This window comes from Malaya genurostris, chromosome 3, assembly GCF_030247185.1.
Source record: "Malaya genurostris strain Urasoe2022 chromosome 3, Malgen_1.1, whole genome shotgun sequence".
NCBI classification, from domain to species: domain Eukaryota; kingdom Metazoa; phylum Arthropoda; class Insecta; order Diptera; family Culicidae; genus Malaya; species Malaya genurostris.
Window position 1 is genome coordinate 119696552 of NC_080572.1, and position 23225 is coordinate 119719776.

Genomic DNA, 23225 nt, shown 5'->3' on the forward strand with positions numbered 1-23225 from the left:
TTTCGCACTTACTCTTCTTTCGACGCCATCTTCGATCTAACTTGTAGTAGGAAAAAGTATTATAAGGCGCACCAATTCATTTCTTAAGCATTCATAACTTTTCTAAACAAAAGTTTTATCATCAACACTATCTTTTCGTAGGATCTTTCTGCTATGCAAGTTTGGCAATCGTCGTTTGCTGGAAAATATGAAAAACTGGAAATACCTTTAAGCAGCTTTTCGATGCAAGATTTTGCGTCGACAAAATAAGCATTTTATCCGTGGAAAACATATAATAGTCGGTTGCTATATAGCAATTAACTTTTAAAAGTACTAATGTCTCTATTTATGGTTTGAACATGCAAACCCATATCTTTGATATAATAGTTTTTTCATAACAAACACTCTACGGACATTATGCCCCACCCATTCAACAGTACACAGTTCGAAAAAATCTTGTGATTTAACATATTATAAGATGCACATAAATGAAGTGTTGTATTTCACACAAATTGTTTCGACTTCGTACTTCAAGCATTCAAAATAAAACTTTTTCATTTGAGTGCTACAATGTTAGTTTTGAGGATTCAATAATACTTCGAATAAAACGTATCAATTTGGACTGTCAATAGAGTCCAGTGAAAGAAATGGCGAAAACTGAAAAGTCTGTAAGGAAAATTTCATTGTGACCTGAGGGCAAATGATAGATTCTCTTTGTATACTTTCTCTTTCAATTACTACGGAATAGTACTGTATTTTTCGATAATTACTTCAGTGAAACACAGCAAAATAACGAAATTTACATGACGTGCATATCAAGAGTACTATGAAATAAACTTCAGTTGAAACGAAAACTCTATTGAAAACCATGAGCGATGCAGAAGTAAATTAGCAAAACTAAATTGAATTGATTTTCCAATGAACAAGACTGTAGATTTAAATAAACGTTTAGTTTTGCATCCAAAGTATATTGAAACACACAGATAAAAATATTTACATCTATTTTCATGCACATATTTGAAGCTGGAAATTAAATATAAAGTTACTCCTCAGATCTTTACTCCTCAATTGACTTTAAAAGCAAAACTAAGCGTAAATTCAAATATGTTGTATAATTCATTGAAAATCATGGCGTTCTAATTTACTTTTACATCAAATTTTTGATTGAATTTCAATTGATGTCTATTTCAAAGTATCTTTAAATTACATGTCGTGTAAATCTCATTATTTTTTCTGTGCATAAAGAACTGTGAAGTAACTTTGAATTCAGTTTTTTGCTCCAAATGCGTGCATTAAAACCTGTTTTAATCCACCTATTGGTGTAATGATGCCATTCTCATATCAATCATACTATCATATATAATACTGTGGTATTCTTCAAAATAATTTTCTTCGATTCTTGAAAGATTGACCGAAATCGGTTTGTTTGACCGTCTACAGATAAAAACTATCAATTGGAGAAGATTTGAGATCGATCTAGAAAACTTTTTACGGGGTTTCGCCCTTTTCAGTGATGGTAACACCCTTTACCCTATATTTCCGGATCCGGAAGTCGGATCCGGATGAAATTCAGGAATTACGTATGGGACCACAGGACCTTTCATTTGAACCTAAGGGAAAACATATATTTTCTTTTTTTGCACATTTTACCCCATAATTCCGGAACCGGAAGTCGGATCCAAATAATATTCAGGAATTTTTTCTGAGACCACAAGACCTTTCATTTGAATCTAAGTTTGTGAAAATCGGTTCAGCCATCTCCGAGAAAAGCTAGTGCAAAAAAACGTTACATACACACATACGCACATACACATATACACACACACACACAGAAATTTTGCGTACTCGACGAACTGAGTTGAATGGTATATGACACTCGGCCCTCCGGGCCTCGGTTCAAAAGTCGGTTTTCGCAGGGATTGCATAACCTTTCTAGGTATATGAGAAAGGCAAAAAGGTGGATGGATTATGTCATAAGTATAACTGGAAGACCAATAATACGTATAAAACTATCATACTTCTTTCACACTTTCAAATATAAAGTGTACGTACGACTGTATTAGTTGATTGTGTGAATTTTGTAACTTTTACTGCTTCACTTCCAGTAAATTGAATATAAAGTTACTCCTCAGGACTTTACTTTTCCCTATACTTTAAAAGCAAAAATAAGCATAAATTCAAATATGTGGTATAATTCATTGAAAAATCAAGGAATTCTTATTTACTTTTACATCGATAATGGTTTTCAATCAAATTTTTTATTCAATTGATATCTATTTCAAAGTGTCATTGAATTACATGTCGCGTGAATTTAATTATTTTTTTCTGTGTGTGCTGGAATTAAATTCTGATTCAGGATCCAGTTATACAATTCAGGTTCGGAGTGCAGATATAACATTCAGTTTCAGAAATTGGAACTAAAATTTATTTCTTGAATTTTGTTCACGAAATCTAAAGTTGAGTTCTAAATTAGAGTTCAGGATTCGAATACAGAACATAAATTGAAGAACTAAATTCAGTTTTAAAATCTTGCCAGGAAACCAGTTCCTAAATTAGGGTTCTGTTCCAAAGTCATAGTTTTCAATTCTGATCTACTAATCTAACAATTCTGAAACTTGAGTTTGAAACTTAATTCTAAACCAGAAATTAGGTTCAGAATTATGGAAGACCAGAACCCAGGTTCTGAATTCAGTTTCAGAATTCGTTTCTAGAATCCAATTGAAAATTCTGAGGAACTGAATCCTGTTTCAATACTCAGAAGCTGAATACGATTACTTCTCAGGTCCTCATTAACACGTCGAATTCCGTGTAAAATAAGCAAGCTTAATCAATTTTCCTCATTTTTTGCAAGAATTTGAGAAAACCAAATTTTTGAGTTATTCATGGTTATCTCATACCTGGTGAAATGGAGGAATAATTAAGTTGTTATATTTAGTACAATTCGAGATATTTACGATTAAGGATCAAGAGTAAAACAAAGTTAACTCGTGTTGGTAATTTGTGTACACAATTAAATTTTATAGCTGAGTCTCGGCAAAAATATGCCGAGATTCACACAGCCGAGTCATCAGCAATCATCTGGGCAAAAATAAAATTACTAGACGTCTCGGCACCCTCAAATTTGACAAACGTCAAATATTGCCGAAATCGTCAGCATAAGATTTACTGTTTGCTCAGTGAAACGTTCACTGAATATTCGGCAATCCAATAAAACGAAAAAATGAAAAAATAAATTACCGAATCATCAGTAATTAAAAATCTAATCGATTAATTTTGTTTGTGATTTCTCAACATTATAAACACGCCATTTAGGATCAAAAATTCATTTTATTAACATTTAAAGGAGGCTTACAAATTTGTTGCCAGCATGTAGCATACAAAAAAATTTCAAAAAAATTTGTCGGAAGGCTCGCATTTGATACCGAATACTGTTAAAACCATGCAAAGGGTTTTAAATGCTGAAAGTATTCCCGGTCCTATGGGAATCATTACATCTCTCCAAACTAATGAGCAGTCTCCTTCGACAAATTCTTTAGACATCAATACCATCAGCGGCGTTTCCGGATGCATTGAGTCGAGCTGGAAATATGAAAATAATATTGATTTCTGGTTTACAATAATTTTCAATATTTAATGATGCATGTACGGTATTGTTCAAATAAACTTACTTTGATCCATTGAATTATTCAATGCATTGGGTTATTTTTTCGCATATCCCCCAAAGTTTTGTCTCAAGGACGCTTTGAGCTCCGAGTTGGGTGTTTTCCCTTATAATCGCGAGTGCTCTGATAAAGACGCTTTTTATAAAGCGAAACATTCAAGCTATTTATTCAATATTTTTACTTGCAAGTGGTTCCACACTTCTTCGAAGATTATCCGTTTTTTCACTAGAGAATTTCACCAGAAAATAATCGCGCAATGCGAACCGAAAATTTTACGTGGCAATTAATGACAGCTGTTGTGCTGAATCTTGGCAACAGCTAGCGCATATTCCCAAATTCCGGCAAACGTCTCTACTGATGTCGGCATATCTGTTATTTACTAATAAATTCAGCAAGCAATTATGCCAAATTTCGGCAAAGTGAAGCATTTTACCAAAATATCAGTGAATGCATTTAACGAAGCTCAGAAACATGCGTATTGATTACTGAGCAATCAGCAAATTTAAGTGTTGCTGATCATATATTGTGTATATTTTATTTGGTACGTATGTATTCAACCAGTTTATCAAAGTTAGAGTGACTATAATCAGAGTGACGACAGTTGTTCGTTTGGAATGATAGCTACCAGTTCCAATCGAGCAAACGACCTGTCAATTCAATGTAAAGCTAATGAAATGTTTTGAATTGTTGCCAACATCACGGTTGAGAAGTCGCCACTCTGGTTAGAGGCACTCTAATCAAAGTGGCTTGCACGATAGAGTTTTAAACAATCTTTTTTAACAACTTCTTATTCTCAAATGAATGTTAAGCCTGACTTTTTGGATGAAATATCAGTTTTGATCAATTTTTCACAATCAATCAATGGAAAATTGCTTACATATTATGAATGTAGATTTTACCTACCTAATAAAAAAAGTTAGCAACACTGCTTCAATGCATTTGTATTCGATTTCGGTACACAAAATAAACAAAACTAAATATTTTCTGTTACAAAAGCAGTTTTCCGGAAAAATAAATAGTTTTACGATAACAAGGGGCTGGGGTCCAATAGGAGATTGATAGTACCTATTATGTTTCTCTGGACATTACCAGCCTAGATGCTGTGTGGAATCCGGCGGAAAAAGATGAGCCAAGAATAGATCCACTAGGTTCCTGCTTCCATGTCGTAAAAGGCGACAATTTTAGGAGTTGCTTTTTCCTTTCAGTTATTAGATATTTTCAACGTTTCACTTCTGATTACTCTATTTTACTAAATTATCTCTTCAATCAACTTATCAATTTGCGACTAGCTTTGGATAGAAATAATATTTGATATTTTTTTCTTCTTCTATGTTATTGCTATTGCGCAAATTCGTTAATATTACAAAGCTAATAACAGAGATAACATGTATCGGTATATTGAATAAATAGTAAAAAAAAATACTTGTTTGTTTGATAAATTCATAATTTTCTCTCGGTAGCCGGCTGACCAGATCAACCAATATAACCAATTGTTAATTTTAATAAATAATTAAAATAATAAAGCGGAAATAATAAAGAATCAAGACGCGCGTGAAATCTGTTGACCTTTATTTGGCGATTTAAAATGATTTTATAAAACCTGTTTAGAATAATCAAGACTTCCCGGGACTTCAAAAAAAGGATATTGTTGAAACGTTCACTCGGGAAGTCAGTGAGTTTTGTGGTGCATCCGAGCATCCTGAAACTGGAACATACTGAATTCTGAAATTCTACCAATACTGAATTTTTTACTAACAAATATCCTTCTCCCGTGATACTTGTGGAGTGCGCAGTAGTATATACGGCCTCTAGTAACAACAAGTGTTGGACTAACATCCCTTCCCATTCCTTAGACGATCTACGCGCGGGCCTTGCCGGCGCCGGTACTGATCAATGAATTCTGGGATTACCAGAAGATGTACATTGAAGGATGATCTACCAGTTCCAGGTCGGATCATCTAGAAACTCCCTGTACAATTTCAGCTAATCCCGATCAGTAACGGAGTGGCAACCAGGGGTGGTCGCTCAAGCTCAAGCTCAAAATAAATTGTTTTACGATAACATTCCATATCCTTTGCCTTTCGCGTGTTAAACAAAAGGTTCCTATTTTGCAGGTTTACTTATATAAAGATGGTACGAAGATCTATATATTGCAATAATTTCTGCAAGAGGAAATCCATATAGGAATGTATTTGTTGCTAATCAAATGCGTTAGTGGAAGTAAGCTGAAACTGAAATAACTTTTCTCGAGCAGTTTTCAGAAAAATGGAAGAGTTTTGGGCTAAGATTTTCGCTTTTCTTGAATTGCAATTTTAAGCAGAATAAACTGATTGGTTTATTTTTAAACCATATGGAAGATTTATTGATTAAAATCAGGAAAAGAAGCGCCGGAATTTGTTTTTACGCATACATTGATGACATTACTCATATGCTTGCAAAGAGTCTTGCTCCTTAAGTTTTACCGATTCTTCCACAGAACGAATTTTAAAAAGACTCCTTATAGTAAAGTAAGACGTATTTACGTCAAAAACATTTAAATGCATAAAATATTTTTACATGTGTGAGATTGCTAAGCAAAGCAAAGTCTTGGCATTACATTCCTTTCGTGGAATTTGGCCTCTTTGTTTCAAACAGACTTTGCAGCCAATTCTTAGCGTACATAATTATTGCATGGCTAGTACTATGGATCCTACTGACACTAAGAATCCTTTCAGGTCGGGGCTCGAACATACGACAGCTGGATTGTAGGACCAGCGTCCTATGCATTGAACCGCCAACCTGGGACGTTGCTAAGAGTGGGATTGCTAAGAGCACCGTAATAATCGAAAGAGAAAGGGAACAAATAGAATCTGTCAATTACACTTCGTAATGTAAATTTTACACAGAAGTACTCGAAATGGGGTAAATACACGTGTTAGAAGATAGTTTCTTAGAGTCTGAGTACTACGTTACTAATTTTTCAATGATATATTGAAACTCCAGAATTAGAGTAGTTACCACAAGTTAGCATCAATGATCATAACTAACTTCTACTCTTCCTTTGAGTATTTTTTCAATCTATAAGCAAAATTTTATAAATTAGGGAATTACTCTTTTTCAGGGTTGTTGCACTATTTCCGAATACTCCAACCCGTGAATTGAGTAACCCGTAAATTTGAGTGACTTTTCTTAGCGTTGTTAAGGCGACTGACTACAAGATTGAAGCAAATGCTCTCATGAAGGAAAGAAACGTCAGATCAATTTGCAAGATTCCAGAACGAAAATTGCGAAAGCGAAAAGAATTCTTCATTTCCAGCGTCGGCAGATGAATGAAACATGCTTCCTACTTCAATTCACGATAATTTAATTCTGGAAACAAAATTTGCTGATCTGATTTACAATCATTTTCGCTTGAATTTGTTTGGTCCTCCTCAACAAACTTTGGAAGCGTGGTTCCGCGTTCCGTACGTGCTAGAATGTAAATAAATCGGAACGCAATCTCCCATCGGCAGTCGTCCCCGGGGCTCTTGTCGTCATCATTGCTGGATCAGCGTCCGGAACGCTTGCAGTGGAACATGTAAGCGCATCATCCACCATGTGATAGCATCCCACGGCGATGATGATGATGAGATCACGCCACCATGCCACGACACTACTCGGGTTGGACAAAGTCGTACTAAATTCTGCAGCAAATTCTCGCTTGATCCTATCAGTTCTGCCGGTTGGATTGTGCGTGAGATAGCATGAAAATTGATGGATCCTTGGGGGCTTTAGCTAGGCGTGAATGCCCCATCTCCTGTTCTGCCGAGAACGGAGAGGACACGACAACATTGGCTTGTTTCTGAGTCACCTGGTTTAACGACAAGGTTGACAATTTGACAACAAACAACATTTTTGTTAGCAGCTTACGAAAAGTATTCTACAAAGAACCATAATTTATGACACCTCTAATTTATGGTGCAAATTTAGAAACCGAAACGTCTGTTTCAATAAAAGTTCACTCAAGAAGTTGAAAAGTACTGTAATTCTATACGAAGCGATAGTCCTGCCTCGGTTGGTGGGGATGAGATTGGAATAAATTCTGTCCATAGGTTAATTCGATTATGCTCATGAATATTTTGACACCGATATCGGAAAGTTGCTTGTGGGACATTGGGATTAGCGCTCAGAATGGAGAAGAGGGCATTTATTTCCTTTTTCCATCATTGATGTAAAAAGAGGCGTGGGGGGCAATTGAATTAGATATTTAGTAGAATTTACATAATTTTAAATCGATTATTATGCCATCGCCATCTCCCAGCTCGTAAAGGATACTATGAAAGAAATGGAAAAATTCAATTTCCTGCACGACACGTATTTGCAAACATGTGACACTTCTCGATACATACCGTTTCGAAACAGTATTTGTAGCGCAGAAAAGGTCAACGAGGGAAGCGAAAGTCGTGGAAATTATTAACTAAGAGAAAAAAGGAAAAAAAACTAATTACGAAGTTTCCCTGTTTTCCATCCCGAAACGAGTTACACCCATCTCCATTCTGGTAAACTCTCATTAACAGTATTTTATACCACCTAATGTGTTTACTGTTTGTCACACTAGCTAAAGCAATGATCATAAAATTGGGTATTAATGTAGTCCAAGTTTAGGAGAGTATGCAAGTTGTCAAAAATAACAGGTCTTTTACATAACCTGTTAAAATGAGAGCATCTTCAGTAGTATTTCAAACAGTCAGAGAGGTAGCAAATACCAGTCATAAATTTGACATTAGAACTGTTTGAAAAATAGAACTTGGCCATATAAAATTAGGAGCTGCTGAACATGCGCTGAGAGTTACACTAACGAAATACATTTACCGTTTGATCAAAAATAAACTAAAGAGGGGCTAAACTACATTCTTACGAAAAATGGCATGCTTTTGCGGTTTTTTTTGCTGATTATAAGTGTCTCGAAAAAAGAAAAAAATTCGGTGCTCATCATAACTTGGAGCAGGATAATCTGAAATAAAAAATCGAAGTTTATTAGTTATGTTAGTTTTAGTTTTATTGCCAACTACCAATTTGAATACAAAACAGTTAAAATTAAATCCATAATATTCAACCGAAGCTGTGAGAATCGAAAATGACAGAAATAGGTTTCACAATAACTTTTACCTGTTGGTGCTCGAATTTGTAGTAGTTTTGGTTTCCAAAGAGGTTCTGGGATGTAATTACTTCGATTTGTCATATTTCAGTCACTATTTATAGCCAAGCGTCACAGATTTTCAATACATCGATGAAAGAATGAGAATTGAAATTCTGCTGATGCTCCCTGAAGACGTCAGTTTGGTTTCGTCTTGTCATAGAGGAAAGAGTGACGTTGGCGGTATAGTGCGAACAGGCTTTTAACTCTGTCATTTTTCAATGAGAAACGAAAATGCTTCGTCTCTTTTGTTTGTTCTGGTGTCGGTCATTTACGAATGAGACAGTAAAATATTGAAAATCTCGATGGACATTAGAAATGGTCCCAAGTGCAAATGACAGTTTCTCTTGGTTTACTTTCTCTTTCAATTATTACGGTAAATTCCAGTAATTTCCAACAAATTCTACAGTTTCTATCGAAAGTTGATGGTTTTTGCTATTGTCCTATGTGAAGTGTTAGATGGAAAGATTGCTGATTGAGCCGTAATACTTGAAAGAGAAAGTAAACAAAGAGAAACTCTCATTTGCACTTAGGACCTTTCTATGTGTTTGTCTTCAAATGACGCTGTTGAATTGGATTTGAAGGCCAGTGTGTTCTAGGGCGTTTAAGAGGGCTATTTTCACGCTTCAAATCTGATTTTCTCAGAAACGGTGACGAATATCAAAAAACCCAACTGACAATCTTTTAGAAAATAAGTTTAGATTATTCTGTGCAAATTTCAGAATGATTCATTGGCATTAGCGGTCAGGAAAGTCTTTTTTCTGAAGGAAGGATTGCATAGCTGAAAATGCCGTCTTTCAACTTGTTCATTGAATATCTCACCTTAAAAAGCATGGATCAAAAATCTATCCTGTCAATGTCTAGATAATTTAATTTAGATGCACTAATTCATAAAAACAGTCGATTTCTACGGCGTCGCCATTGTTTTCAGCTCTTGTTTCCTAGTAACGTAACGAAACATGAGAGAGAAATCGGCTCAGCAAGGCTGCCAAACATGCGAATTGAACTTCATGTGATGTAGTCAAACTTGTAACCGCAAATATCAAAACCACATCGAGAGTCATTTTGCACATTTGCGAGAGAGCATGGAGGGAAATGTAATACGCAGAGCGAGCCACGTGGTTATACGCGACCTACTGGCCTCAGCCCTTAAATCCACAATTTCATTAATGCCGTTTTTCATTGAAAAACACTGGTGGCGTGGATTGCTCTGGTTTTGCACTTTCGAGCAGAAATGCAACATTCTGACGGTGTTTCATTGCGATTTCTGCTCGAAAGTGCAAAACCAGAGTAATCCACGCCACCAGTGTTTTTCTATGAAAAACGCCATAACACTGAAGGACTTCGAATCAATAACCTAACGCACAGTTGGCTCTGACTTCCCACTTTTTTCTTTGGTATCTCTCTCAATTGTTATCTTGTTCTCTTTCACTAACGGCAGTCTAGTCGCCTAATTCAAGTTATTAGTTGGGTGCAATCACTAATCGTTTCTCCAAAGTGTACGAAGAATAAGCTTTGATTTAGCAATAAAGTGAAGAGTTTAATTTTGACCAATAAGCGGTCCTCCAACCACTACTAGACGAATCAAATTAGATGATAGTTTTCCCGGGTGACGCTAACAGGGTTCTTTGATATTTTCATTTTCAATTTTTCTTCCTTTTTGAAGAGGGAAACGTAATTGTTTACTATGAAAACCGGACAATTTTTTTATTGTAAAAAGAAATTATAAATAAATTTGAAAGAATTAGGTTTTTATCAAATATGTTTTACTGATAACATATGCTATTCAGATAGATTTTTTTGACAAATACAGATTTTTACACAAAAAAAAATCGCCACTCTGAAAGAGCAGGTTTGACCCTACTCTCTATTGAAGTTTTCTATCCCGACGACCCAGTGAGAAATTGGTGGTCAATATAGTTCATGATGCAAACAAAACAGTTGCAATGCTTCAAAAGATGACATAGAGTTTGTTGGAATTATATGTTTTTTTTGCTCCGATTATAGAGGTTTTAACCTTAAGGTCATTCGCCTCTTCGGGCCAGAAAAATTTTCTGACCCTATGTGCGGGGATGGGAATCGAACACAAGTGGGCTGCGTGAAAGGGAATCGACTTACCCATCACGCTATACCCGTCCCCCTTGGAATTATATATTTTACATTACGTTCGTTTTAATAATGTTAATAATGTGATTCAAACCAATTCTTCAAGGTTTTGATGTAAATTTAAAGTACTTTTAAACTTCAATGGTTATATCTGCAACTTTTTGCAATCTTCTGAAATAATGAAATACGAAAAACGACCATTTTTTATATAAAACTACCCAAAATTATTTCAAAAATTGTCATAGAGCCTTGACGTTCTCTGCAATTTTACGTATTTTCACAAAATCTAACACCTTGTTGAACTTATCAATTCTCTAGAGTTATTGTGAAAAAAGTTAGAATTAAAAAACTGATTTTTTGAAATTATACTATCGAATAATCCGTTAACGGTTACAGTTAGCGTAATGTTTTCCTCCTCTATCTGCCTCCAGTAAAACAGTTAATTTTTCTATTAGTCTTTACACACGTGCTGGAACATGGTCGTTCGTTTCCGTAAGACCGCGTCAATATATGTACCCTACAACTTTTCCAAATACACCAACAAGAAAAAGTTTACGATAAGGCCGCCAAATAATTAAAGGCATGAAATTGCAGTTTTAAACCACTATAAGGGTATGCAATGTTATTTATTATCAATTCACCACGAATAAAAAAGCGATCAAATGACCGCCTCCATTAGACACATCGGTTATTTTTGGACATTTTGCATTGTATTTGACAAAATTTCGGGTGTAACAGCCACAATTACTGCTATGTGCATAACCGCGGAACTTCGAAAATTTGCGTAAAATAACCTCGTATCATCGGAAATCCCCGTAGAAAAAACGCAAAACTAAAGAAACGTCCATATCTGGGGTAATCTTAAAAAATATTTTTTTGAAAAATATCTATGTCAGAGTTTATCTAAAAAGAGTTTCGGGGTAACACCAGATCTCGCCGTTTCATGCATTTGTAAGTCAAAACAAGAAAATCGGAAAACTTTAAAAATTCGCCTAGCTTCGGAAATTTGCGTACCATCGGCAATCCGTGTAGAAGAACCCGGTAACTTTTGAAATCCACGTAAAAAAGTCGCATAAAAAACGACTAAAAAATTGCGTAAAAAAGAATTCAGTGTACCTCATATTTTCATGTTCCAAATAGTTTTTGCTGTCTTTTGCCAATTTTATTTCTTTGGACTCCTTATTGAACTGAATGTAGATAGCACTATTCATTTAATTCAGTTGTATAAAACACACCTGTTCTATGTTGTGGTGTATTTGTCTTAAGAAGGAAGCTGAGGTTTCAATGTCTTGTATTGAAGGTCGAAAGCGGTACCGTTTGAAATCTAAAATAATAGCCTTTTTAGTGGCGGTATCTTTCGTACGGTTGGTTAACTCATTTAAAAATCGTCCTAATGTTCACACACTATATTGCACTATGTTTCTGCCGCCCCAGCTCACATATTCTATATGAAACATGAATCGTATTTAATTTTTCGAGAATACAAGAATCGTTGTTTGAAATTTGGAAATTTCTCGATGAATAATAAACACTCCAGAATTTTTTGAAGTATGGGTGAGTGGGGGTGCTGTGAGATTTATTTTGTTTATTCCATGTAAAATATGTGACGTAAAAACGATGTTTTGAATCTAAAGTTTTAAATTGATACGAAACGGCAGGAACTGCTCAATAGTAATTTATGTTTTTGCATTTTCTCTCTATTTTTTAAAAACTTATGTGTCACGCTGTGAAAATCTGCATCATGGAAGTTTTTCTCAATTGTTCGTGAGGTCGAAAACGAAAATCATTCGCCATGTTTAAAACTAAGTATATGAAATTCATGTCGATAGATCGATTGCATTGCATGATTCAGGGGTGGAAATAAGCACATTTTTTGATTCACAGCGAATAAAATTAGTCAGCATTATCTTTTCATATAACATATATATTGTAAATATTATAATGAACTTTGAAACGAATCATTTTTGATAAGATTAATTTTGGTTTTACTTAAAATTTAAAACTTCTTCATCGTTATCAGAATCACTGTCCGATTCTGAATCAACATTTGAACTAAGTTAGGCTCGTTTTAATGCAACTCTGTGTTAATGCAACAGGTTTGAAGTTCAAATGGCTGTCACTTACGGTTCCCGTGATATAATGGTATAAGTGACGTAAACGTCAAAACTGATTATCGCTCAATTTTCTCGGATATGGATAATCCGATATCAAAACTGTTTGGCTCGTTAGGTGTTTATTTCGTCGGTCGCATCGAAATGCCATGCTTTGTGATGTATTTAAAATTTATTCAGTAATACCGTCGTTGTGGAATAATATCATCAATTAAAACAGTTAATAATTTTAACACACATGCTGCGATGAATAATAATTATAATGATAATAAAAACATGCGTGCTGCGCAGCTGATTAATACTACCCTCATAGAAAAAAAATGAATTTTGCTGGTGACGTAATTCTACAAAAGATACAATTCACTTACACTTTCCGAGTGTAATTTGCACTTGGCTACCAAGTGCCGCTGTATGGATTTATATGTATCAATTATTCAATGAATAGATATGTGCTTCTGTGGTTCATTCGAATTGTCGATGTGCTTGTGACCTAGTGTTTCTCGGTTCAAGTCACGCTGTTGTTATCAACCATTTGTTTTTCTTTCATTCAAATTCAAGCCATGTAATTTTCATATCACACAATGTACTTGAATATAAATTTGTGTGAAATACGACGCTCCATTTATATGTATCTTATAAGATGTAAAATAACAAGATTTTTTGAAACTGTGTAACAGGAGTGCAGGTTTTCGCTACGCTAATTCAAACGCCCCATTCAAATGCTGCGCCAAATATTGAGCTGCTACACAAGCGATCATCTTCGCTAGTGATTATGATCTGATGATTTTTTAATCTTGATTGGAGACACTGCTTGTAAAGCTCACGAATTCAACTGCAGGATCTTTTACGTATGGGGATCGGTTTCTAATTAGATGCAAGAATTTGAATAAATCATGTCTAAACAAAAATGTCTCAGCAAAATGTTTCAATCAAATGGTTTTGAATGTATTTCTGAATCTGTTTTTATATCCGACATAGAAGGTAATTGGAAATGTATGCGTGAGATCAGTTTTGTAGATTTATAACCTTTTTGTGTTCGTTTATATGCCAGTTTTAATGTTTATGGTGGAATTTTTCTGATCCAGAGAGGTAAATAATCATAAGGTTAAAATCCTCATAACTCTGGAATTGCAGAATCGGAAGTTCGATCTGTATGAAATTCATTTGATAATAATTTTGTTTTGAATCTAAGTTCGTGAAAATCGATCAATACCAGTTCCGTTTTAAAGTTATAGACCACTATAATTTTGGATTTTTACATCGTGATTCAAATGAGCAACAACAGCAAAAGTTAATGTAATGTAGTTTGATCGAAGTCTTATATTATACCGTTTGGATATTATAATCTGTTGGTAGAAAAGGCGAGGAGGTTTTATGCCTTTTCGAGAAAGAGATTAAAAAATTTCATCTCCCGAAGGCTCTCACTATGGTCCGACTAATGTGGACGGATTTGGGAGTTCTAGGCGCTCACGTGTCGAGAATTTTATCAGCTTCACGTATGATTTTTGACATTTCGCAAATCGACTGTACTTTGTAAACAATCAACATGGAAGCCGAAAGAAGGGAAAAATTTTGCACAGTTATTTGGAAAATCCATTGTGATCTGCATCTAGGCTAGCTAAACAGCTGAAATTGCCCAGAAATACCGTATGGCGCGTTATCAAACGGTATAGGGAAACATTGACGACGATTCGGAAGCCTCAAGCCAATCGTCGGAGTGGAACTGTCGACCGGAAACTGCGTGGTAAGATTTTGAGGACGATTAAGAGGAATCCTAATCTGTCGGACCGTGGTTTAGCTAGAAAATTCGGTGCTGCCCATAGTACCGTGAGAAGAACTCGACTCCGGGAAGGAATCAAGTCGTATCGAGCTAGAAAACATCCAAAGCGGACCATAAAATAGTGTGTGGACCATGAATAGTGTGGTAAAAATTCGTGCTCGGAAACTATATGACCAGGTGCTGACCAAGTTCGACGGGTGTCTTCTGATGGACGATGAATCCTATGTCGAGGCTGACTTCGGACAAATCTCAGGTCAAAAATTTTACTTAGCAACGACTCGGGAGGATGTTCCAGTCATATTTAAATGTGCTTTTGCCGATACATTTGCAAGAAAATTTATGATTTAGCAGGGCATTTGCAACTGTGGCAAAACAACGAAAGTTTTCGTTACAAATAAGACAATGACATCGGAACTATACCAAAAAGAGTGTCTCCAAAAACGAATTTTGCCGTTCATACGATTCCACGACCATCCCGTAATGTTTTGGCCAGATTTGGCAAGCTGTCATTACAGCAAAGTCATTCAAGAATGGTATGCAGAGAAAGGGGTCCAGTTTGTTCCGAAAAACCTTAACCCACCCAACTGTCCCCAGTTTCGCCCTATTGAGAAATACTGGACAATCATGAAGAGGAGACTCAAGGCAAAGGGAAAGGTTGTCAAAGACATCAATCAGATGACGACCTGGTGGAATAAGATAGCTAAAACGATGGACTAAGAAGGTGTGCGCCGCCTAATGAGCCTTGTTACAGGAAAAGTTCGAGAATTCCTTCGAAACCGTTTTATCCGTATTTTTTCTTAAAAGTATGAAGAAAACGCTACATTTTTATAAAAAAGATCTTAAATTCAATAATAAATAACTGAAATACAGGCAATTGTCTTTGTTCCAATTCTATCTGAAGCAAGCTTTATATTAAATTCTAGATTACATTAGATTGGTTTTTATGTATGACCATGCAAACAGTTTTGAATAAATTTTAAGGTGGTGTTGAGCAAGATCGCACCAGGATTTTCAAGAAGTAGATAGAAAAGCTTTAAAATTATTGAATAGTTACAGATACTTTTCCCCGCTTTTGAAAACCTAATTATTAACAATTGTGCCGTACCTCAAGAAAAATAATTAAACAAGTCTCAAAAAACAGAACTACCTAGAAATGTAGGGTTTAATATTATTACAAAATTGTATAAATGTTATATTGTGATCGGAGATTTATCAGAAGGTTCTACAAACCTCGTACTCAAAATTTTAAAAAATATCGCAATTTTAGTTTTGTTACCCAATTTTTTAATTCACCGTGTTCGGTTTTTTGATTCACAATCGGAAATCTTGATTCACATTTTCGTGCGCAAAATGGGCTTATTTCCAACTCTGGCATGATAATCATGAACGTTTCAAACGAGGATTTCTTATCAGGGATACTTATTTATTTCATAATTCCAATACAAAAACTATCAGTGCTGAATGGATTTCAAGAAATGTCTAGTCAATTTCATTACGTTCTTCATATTCTATAATTCATATACTTTGTGCTAGATTTTGGTAACTATTTCTGAAGTGAAAAATTTTTAAACTTTCCCACTTCCATAAGAATTCTTAGAAAATATTTGTTTTTTGTTTTGCAAACTTTCATAGGCATCATAGTGCGGTTCATTCGTCGACTGTCTCGGATGAGGTACAAATGGCAACTTACACTATAGTTAGCTGTAGTAGCCTTGGCTTTTTCCAATGTTTATCGATGTCTATAAGCAAGGGATCCGTGAATCTTACCGTAATTTCTTACCTTTTGTCGTCTGTGTTTAACATTAGTCGGACCATAGTGAGAACCATGAGTATCTCAATTTTTGGTTTAAAGAGGAATCCCATTACCTTTAATATTCTACCTCAGTATAAAAGTTCATCTTACCAGAAACAATACCACAACTGAGCCAATATTATTTGCTTTCTCACTCCGAAACGTGTTTTCATGCTCATTGAAGTTATACAGTTTTATAAAATAAAATGATATTAGCTGTCATTGCAAGCTGGATTCCACTTGTACTAATTGAATACCGATGTGATGTAATTTATTGCCGTAGCAAACCCCAGTCCGGTTCTCCTTGGAGGGGTGAATTATTCCATGTTGTACTTGGCATTGTACCCCATAACAAATTCCAATACCTTAGACATTAAACAAATCGATTTCACGACGCATTAGGCATACCAATGTGTTGTACATAAATGGCCAGGTATCAACCCGAGGATGGTTTCTTGGGCGTACACTTCAACTGTAATAAGCAACCAATTAATTCACCCACAACATGGCATTCAAGAGCATACGAGAGCCATCATCCTAATTGTGTTGGAATACTATGTTCATTCTGATCAGCATACAGAACGTATAATTGCTTTTTCATTCACGACTTTCCATTTCAATTGAAACTTGAGTTCGGATGGAGAGGACCCATCCACTGGTGCTAGAAGATTGAAGATGGAAGGGCTTTTTGTTGATAGGCAACAGGCAACACTCTTGAACAAAAAAAAAAAGTTTTTCTCTATCCAATGGAATCTACAATCTACATTCTTTTTAATTGCAGGTTTCGTTTCTAGAACCATTAAATTTGCAGCAACTCTTGTCAGCGGTTCCGACCAGCAGTTTGGGAGCGGTAACAGTCGGCATTGGGACCGGCGTCGGTGGTGGGGCAACTGGAACTCTCCAGCATCAGCATTCCTTAAAGCAGCAACCACAACCGCAACTTCCACCCTCACTTATTCCATCTACATCCATCCCAGCAGCTACTGAGGCAGCCGCAAATGCAGTAGCTATTAAAACTGTTGAGGAGATTTTCGACACCAGGAAAAGCTATAAAAGAGGCAGCACTGGCCGATCGCAATCCCAGCGGCAATCCCGGAGACCGAGCAGTAACTGTGAAGTTAAATACATCAATCAGAATTTTAGCTCAGGTAAACCCAATTAGGTTAGATAATGTGGATAAAAAAATTACTTGAGATTTTTTTAAGGTTCATCTGCTCCAGCTACTACTGAGGATGAAGAAAATGATGACGAGGATGAAGAATTAAATAAAATACAGGAGCTGAATTCACCGGATAGCATATCAGAGGATTTGTTCCATCCCTTGCCGCAGCGTCAAAGTCCAATCAAGACTACTGTTCCAGATACTTCGAAACGAAATCCGTCTCCCTATTATTATTCTGATCTATTGAAAAACAAAAATCAAGATCAGACACAACAGTCTACTGCACCACCATCCCAACAGGAATTCAGTGAACCAAAAAAGGCCACCAGTAGAGCGTCATCGGTAAGTGGCCGACAGAAAGAGCTTGGAGCTCGTTATCGGAAGAGTAGCAGCCTCGATACTCCTGGAGCCGAGAAGGAAGTGTGTTTGCCAAAACGTTACTCTATAACCGAGGAAGGAGTTCGTATAATTCGCTGTGACTCACCCTCAACTACAACCTCGGACGATTCTGATTGCTCTGAATGTCGAAAAAGAAGAGATTGGCATGCCCAGGCATTAGCACTAGTGCGTGGTAATTGTAATCTTCCCCCACCAGCTGATCCTTCAATGCCACCACATCGAATGCTTGATCCAGCGACAGTCTGTGCTTGCACCACGCCTGCATTCGGCGAAGACAATGATGAGCTGTTTCGACCTCGCAGCGTATTCTATGTACATCAACCTGGTGCTCATAACTGTGCGGATTGTACTTTGAGTGACAATTCGGCAACTTTGAACGAAGATATGACGAGTATTCGAACGCGGAAAATCTACGAGACAGCATTCGATTCTAAAATTACCCGATCGGATGACGACTTGGATGAAGTGGATCGGGTAACTAATCAGTCAGTCTTGCTGCAGTACAATAAAAGTAATAACAGTAGTAGTAGCAACATGGTTTCCAGTCAAAATAAGGAAAACCGTGATAGAAGTAAACGTGCCGAAACGAAAAGATCCAAGAGCTCTTTGAAATCGCCTTCTGTGACACAGATACAAACCACGGTTGATATTGAACCCAGCCAGGACACGAACCTTTCCCAGGATTTGGAGAAGCTCCAGATTGATAAACAGCTAGACAATATCACCAATGCAAACTCCACGTCTTCCTCCCAACTTCCACTACGTGGATATACTCCTTCTCCGCCTTCGACTGCTCCGCTTCCGATGAAATTTCCCGGCAAACATGAGCGTTTTTTCATAAACAGTATAAAAAGTGCACCGAATCTTCCTTCTTCCAATGCGGCTCAACATCCGCGACTGAAAGATCTCCGATTAGACATCCAGGCAATACGTAGTAGCGATGTTCCTCCTTCCGGCAGTTGTGATGGTAGTATTAATAATTCTTCCTATAACAGTCCGAAAAACAGTGAAAGACCCCGGTCAACTATGTGCCTGGAACCAGAACGCGTTCTGGAGCTGAAGCGCAGTCACAGGAGTCACAAACAGCGAGGAAGGAACTTTTCTTCCACAGAAAGTATGGCAACTTCCAGTAGTGGCGGAAGTATGGAATCTCTCAAGTCTAGCACTAGTGAAGGGAATCGCAGTACATCCAGCTCAGACTCTCGCCATTCCTCGTCGCTAAGTTCACATAGCTCCGATTCAGGGCCTACAGTTGCCTTTCCTCTGCGAGCGCCTGTGGTAATACACAACAAACTGAACATACTGAGCCCGATTTCGGACAAATCTTCCCAGGAACCCGGCTCGGAGACGTCCGATATCAATCGAAACAATTCACAAAAGCAGTCTCCAGATGATACGACAACAGGGGTCACAGCAAAGAAGGAAAACGATGATAACGAGGCTGTGAAACTGGCTGTTTCAAAGAGGCGATCAGCACCGAATAAAACTCTTTTGCTTATAACAGGTATACTGGTATGACGAAATGTGTTTACGCAATTACACGCATTTATTTTCTAGGGCCAGAAATTCAAGGTTCGGATAGCGGAATATCGCTGCATTCGCGAGAAGATGTTAAATCGCGAACAAATTTTCTAAATTTGGGCATTCAACGTGCATCGTTGGGTTTGGAGAAATCAGACTGTGGAAAACCAATTCTTACTCAGGATTTTAGTGATCTTCCATTCGACATGCCGAAGCTTAGGCGACGACGAGCTCATTTACAACAGGTTATATTTCTCCGGCCTTGCTGTTTGTTGCGCGTTTTTTGTAACGATTATAATTTCAGGAACCTTGCACATCAGGAAGTGTTACGTCGGTCGATGTTGGGGATCTTCCCTTCGACATGCCCAAATTAAGAAGGCGCCTTCGCATGTCACAAAACCAACATCAAATCGCCGTACCTTCCACTTCTGGAATTCTTCTGCAGACGAGCACAGAATCCAGCGGGTTATCGCAGGCATCTTCCAGTCTATCCATGCGAGACTCTGATAACCGGGCTGCAATGGTCGGAGGTAAGCAGAGTATTTACATCACAGTTCGGTTAGCTTGTACAGAGAGACCATTCAAAATTTACGACCGTATCACGTTGCGGTTATTGTTAACATTTCAATCAATAAGAACCCGACAGAAAGCAAGAGTTGCGTGTTTATCATCGAAGGCATCGTACCCAACTTAATATCTTGTGTTTAATAATTAATTCTCACCGCCTACAACAAGCGTTCTAGATCACCCTAACTGGTTAAAACACCGATTGAATCATGTAACACGTACTAATGGTTATTCTGACAGCCTGTACCCCCTACAGAAAACCGAAAAGATTCGATCTAATGACCATTTCATCCATCAGGTTGTATGATTCACAAGCGCCAAATGTGTATAAATTATGTATTGAACAGTATCAGAGAGCACATCTGATGTTTCGATACTAACGCAGGTGCTCGCCATACGTATTACGTATTCAGAGGAGGAAATAATATCCTCCATTTTTCGAAAACTTGCTGTGGTTTACGGATGTCTGACGTAGATATCTACGTGGAGACTCATCCCTCCCTTCGTGGGCTTAATGTTTCGGTGCATATCCACCGTTTCTATACAATGCAGTATCACAATCACACTGGGGAAGGGGGATGAGTCGAAATGACCGTTGGTCGTAGTGAACTCTAAACAAAGAAACAATCGATCCAATAGTCAATGCTGGCCATTAGAGCGATTTGGATGTAGACTTAAAGCGGGGACCATTCGCACAGTAGGCAGATTTTATACAAGCGAGCTGCTCATTCCACGGCCTGCTCCTATTTTAGCACTATTTCAGTTTACGTGGTATGCGGTTTTCCATTTCATTTGGTATCCGCGTGCATATTGAGACAATATATCGGAAATTTTAGCATCTGGTCATAATTACATGATTTGTACCAAGTAATATTAATTGAAGAATTGGTTGTAGTCTTAAACAATTCAGTGCAACGATTTTATTTTGTTTATTAATAGATCTTTGGAAAACTAAAATACAAAATAGTATATCATTAATTTATGGTGATGTAAGCAAACATAATTTGCACCGAAAATTTAATCGCAAATCATCATCGATACGGAATTGAAATGTGCAGAATTACTAAACAGTGAATCTGCGGTTTTGAATATATTTCCCATTATTTTTTAAAAAAAGATTGAAAATTAAAGAATTGAAATTTTGGTTGAATTTCAATAAGTTGTTACTGTTGTTATTGGAAACTTGCAAATCGTACAAGCAAATAACGCTTTTCCGATCCTACAACAGGTAAGATATGAGATAGTAAATACAGTACCAGAACAATAAATTACAAAACTGCAATGCTGCAGTTGCTGCTTCTTGACTTGGTTTTTCCAGCTATAGCAGTGATATGTTGCTAAGTTCATTCATTTGTGTTGATCGTTTTCAAATGAATTTCAATGGTTTGTGGAAGCTCTTCGTTGTAGAATTTCTGATTAAGTCTCTTGTTACCAAAATCAAATAGTTTCAGAGACCAAAATCCTGCGGATTGCATAGAATAAAATACTACCTTGATCAAAAAGTTTCCGGAACCACCACCGTGGGGCGCTCTCAGTCACCCAATTAGATATTTTTTTAAATTACCACATCTGTCATTGATATTCTATCAAATTTTCAGCTTGATACCTGGACATTTGTAAAAGTTAAGCTGTACTTTTCAAAATGGAGTTGAATTCGCAACAACGAGTTTGCATTAAATTTTGCCTTAAAAACGGTTTCAATGATGCGACGACATCGCAAATGTTGGAAGAGTGTTTCGGAAACCATAACAACTCTGAAGAAAACAGTCGTTTATCAGTGGCACGAACGTTTCAGAAATGGCCGTGAGTCTGTGAATGATGATGAGAGAAGCGGTAGGCCATCGACATCGAAAACAGACGAAAGCATCAACCAAATCAAATAATGGATGACCGTAGACCACAAATTGACTATTAGAGAGATGGCAGAGGAGTTATGATACATTTGCGTGAAGTAAATCGAAAAAAAAAACAAATCGTGGTTCTTGCACCACGATAACGAACCGTAACGCAATGCCATCGTTTTCCGTGAACATTTGGCTAAAAACGAGACGAATACTATTCAGGAATCACCGAATTCACCTGATTTGGCTCCCTGCGATTTTTTCCTATTCGGTTGACTCTAGAAACCGCTCCGTGGAACGCGTTTCAGCACCCGAGAGGAGATTATGGAAAAATCGCAGATGGCTCTGATGGCCATTCCGAAAACTGAATATAAAAAATGTTTCGAGGATTGGACCAAACGCTGGCATAAGTGTGTTGCAGTCGATGGAGAGTACTTTGAAGGGGACAATATCGATGTTGATGAATAATCTAGTACTTTTAATTTTCTGAATAAATTCCGGAAAACTTTTGATCAAGGTAGTATAACCCATCATAGAGAATTGTTATTTATCTAATATTTAACGTTATAATTTACCAGACAAACAAGTCAACACTTAACGAGGTGGCTGAGAAAAACACTTTTTGACCAATATAATCTTCTACAAGATAATTTCAATAATTTCAACGCTTCTCTAACTCCTCAATGCCGTGGTTGTAGAAGGATTTGTCTTTTGTCTCAAATAGCATGTGAGCATATTTTTAAGATTAGCGAATATCCACTAATCACTGGGGGGCAGATGGGTAAATGCGGAGGCAATTCGAAGTGTAATTTGTTCAATTTAACCATAGTTGCCATCTATTTGTGAATCGGTACATTGTCTTGGTGAAGTCTTGGTAAAGTGTTTCAGTGGTTTTTTCTTCAATGTAAATATCGATTTTCCTTGTTATTGATTGTTTTACCTTCCACAAGAAAGTCGATGAAGATTACACCATGTGCATCCTAAAATACTGAAACCAAACCCATTCTAGCTGACTGTTGTGTCTTCGGACGTGGTTTACCGGCTGCAGTCAACCCAGATGACGATCGTTTTGATTTCGGAGAGAAGTGATGGATCCATGTTTCATCCCTTGTAACTCACATATCGACGCACTTGCGACTTAAACGCGACT

The 23225-nt window shown here is 36.9% G+C and overlaps 1 protein-coding gene across 3 annotated transcripts in view; it reads left to right on the forward strand.

The window, feature by feature from the left end:
- Nucleotides 1-23225, forward strand: part of LOC131435075 (uncharacterized) — a 397241-nt gene that overhangs the window by 365055 nt on the left and 8961 nt on the right. For all 3 annotated transcript variants that reach the window (XM_058602576.1, XM_058602574.1, XM_058602577.1), the window contains 4 exons: nt 17367-17733; nt 17791-19650; nt 19704-19912; nt 19972-20197. In XM_058602576.1, coding sequence (XP_058458559.1) covers nt 17367-17733; nt 17791-19650; nt 19704-19912; nt 19972-20197 — 2662 coding nt within the window. The remainder of the gene's footprint in view (nt 1-17366; nt 17734-17790; nt 19651-19703; nt 19913-19971; nt 20198-23225) is intronic.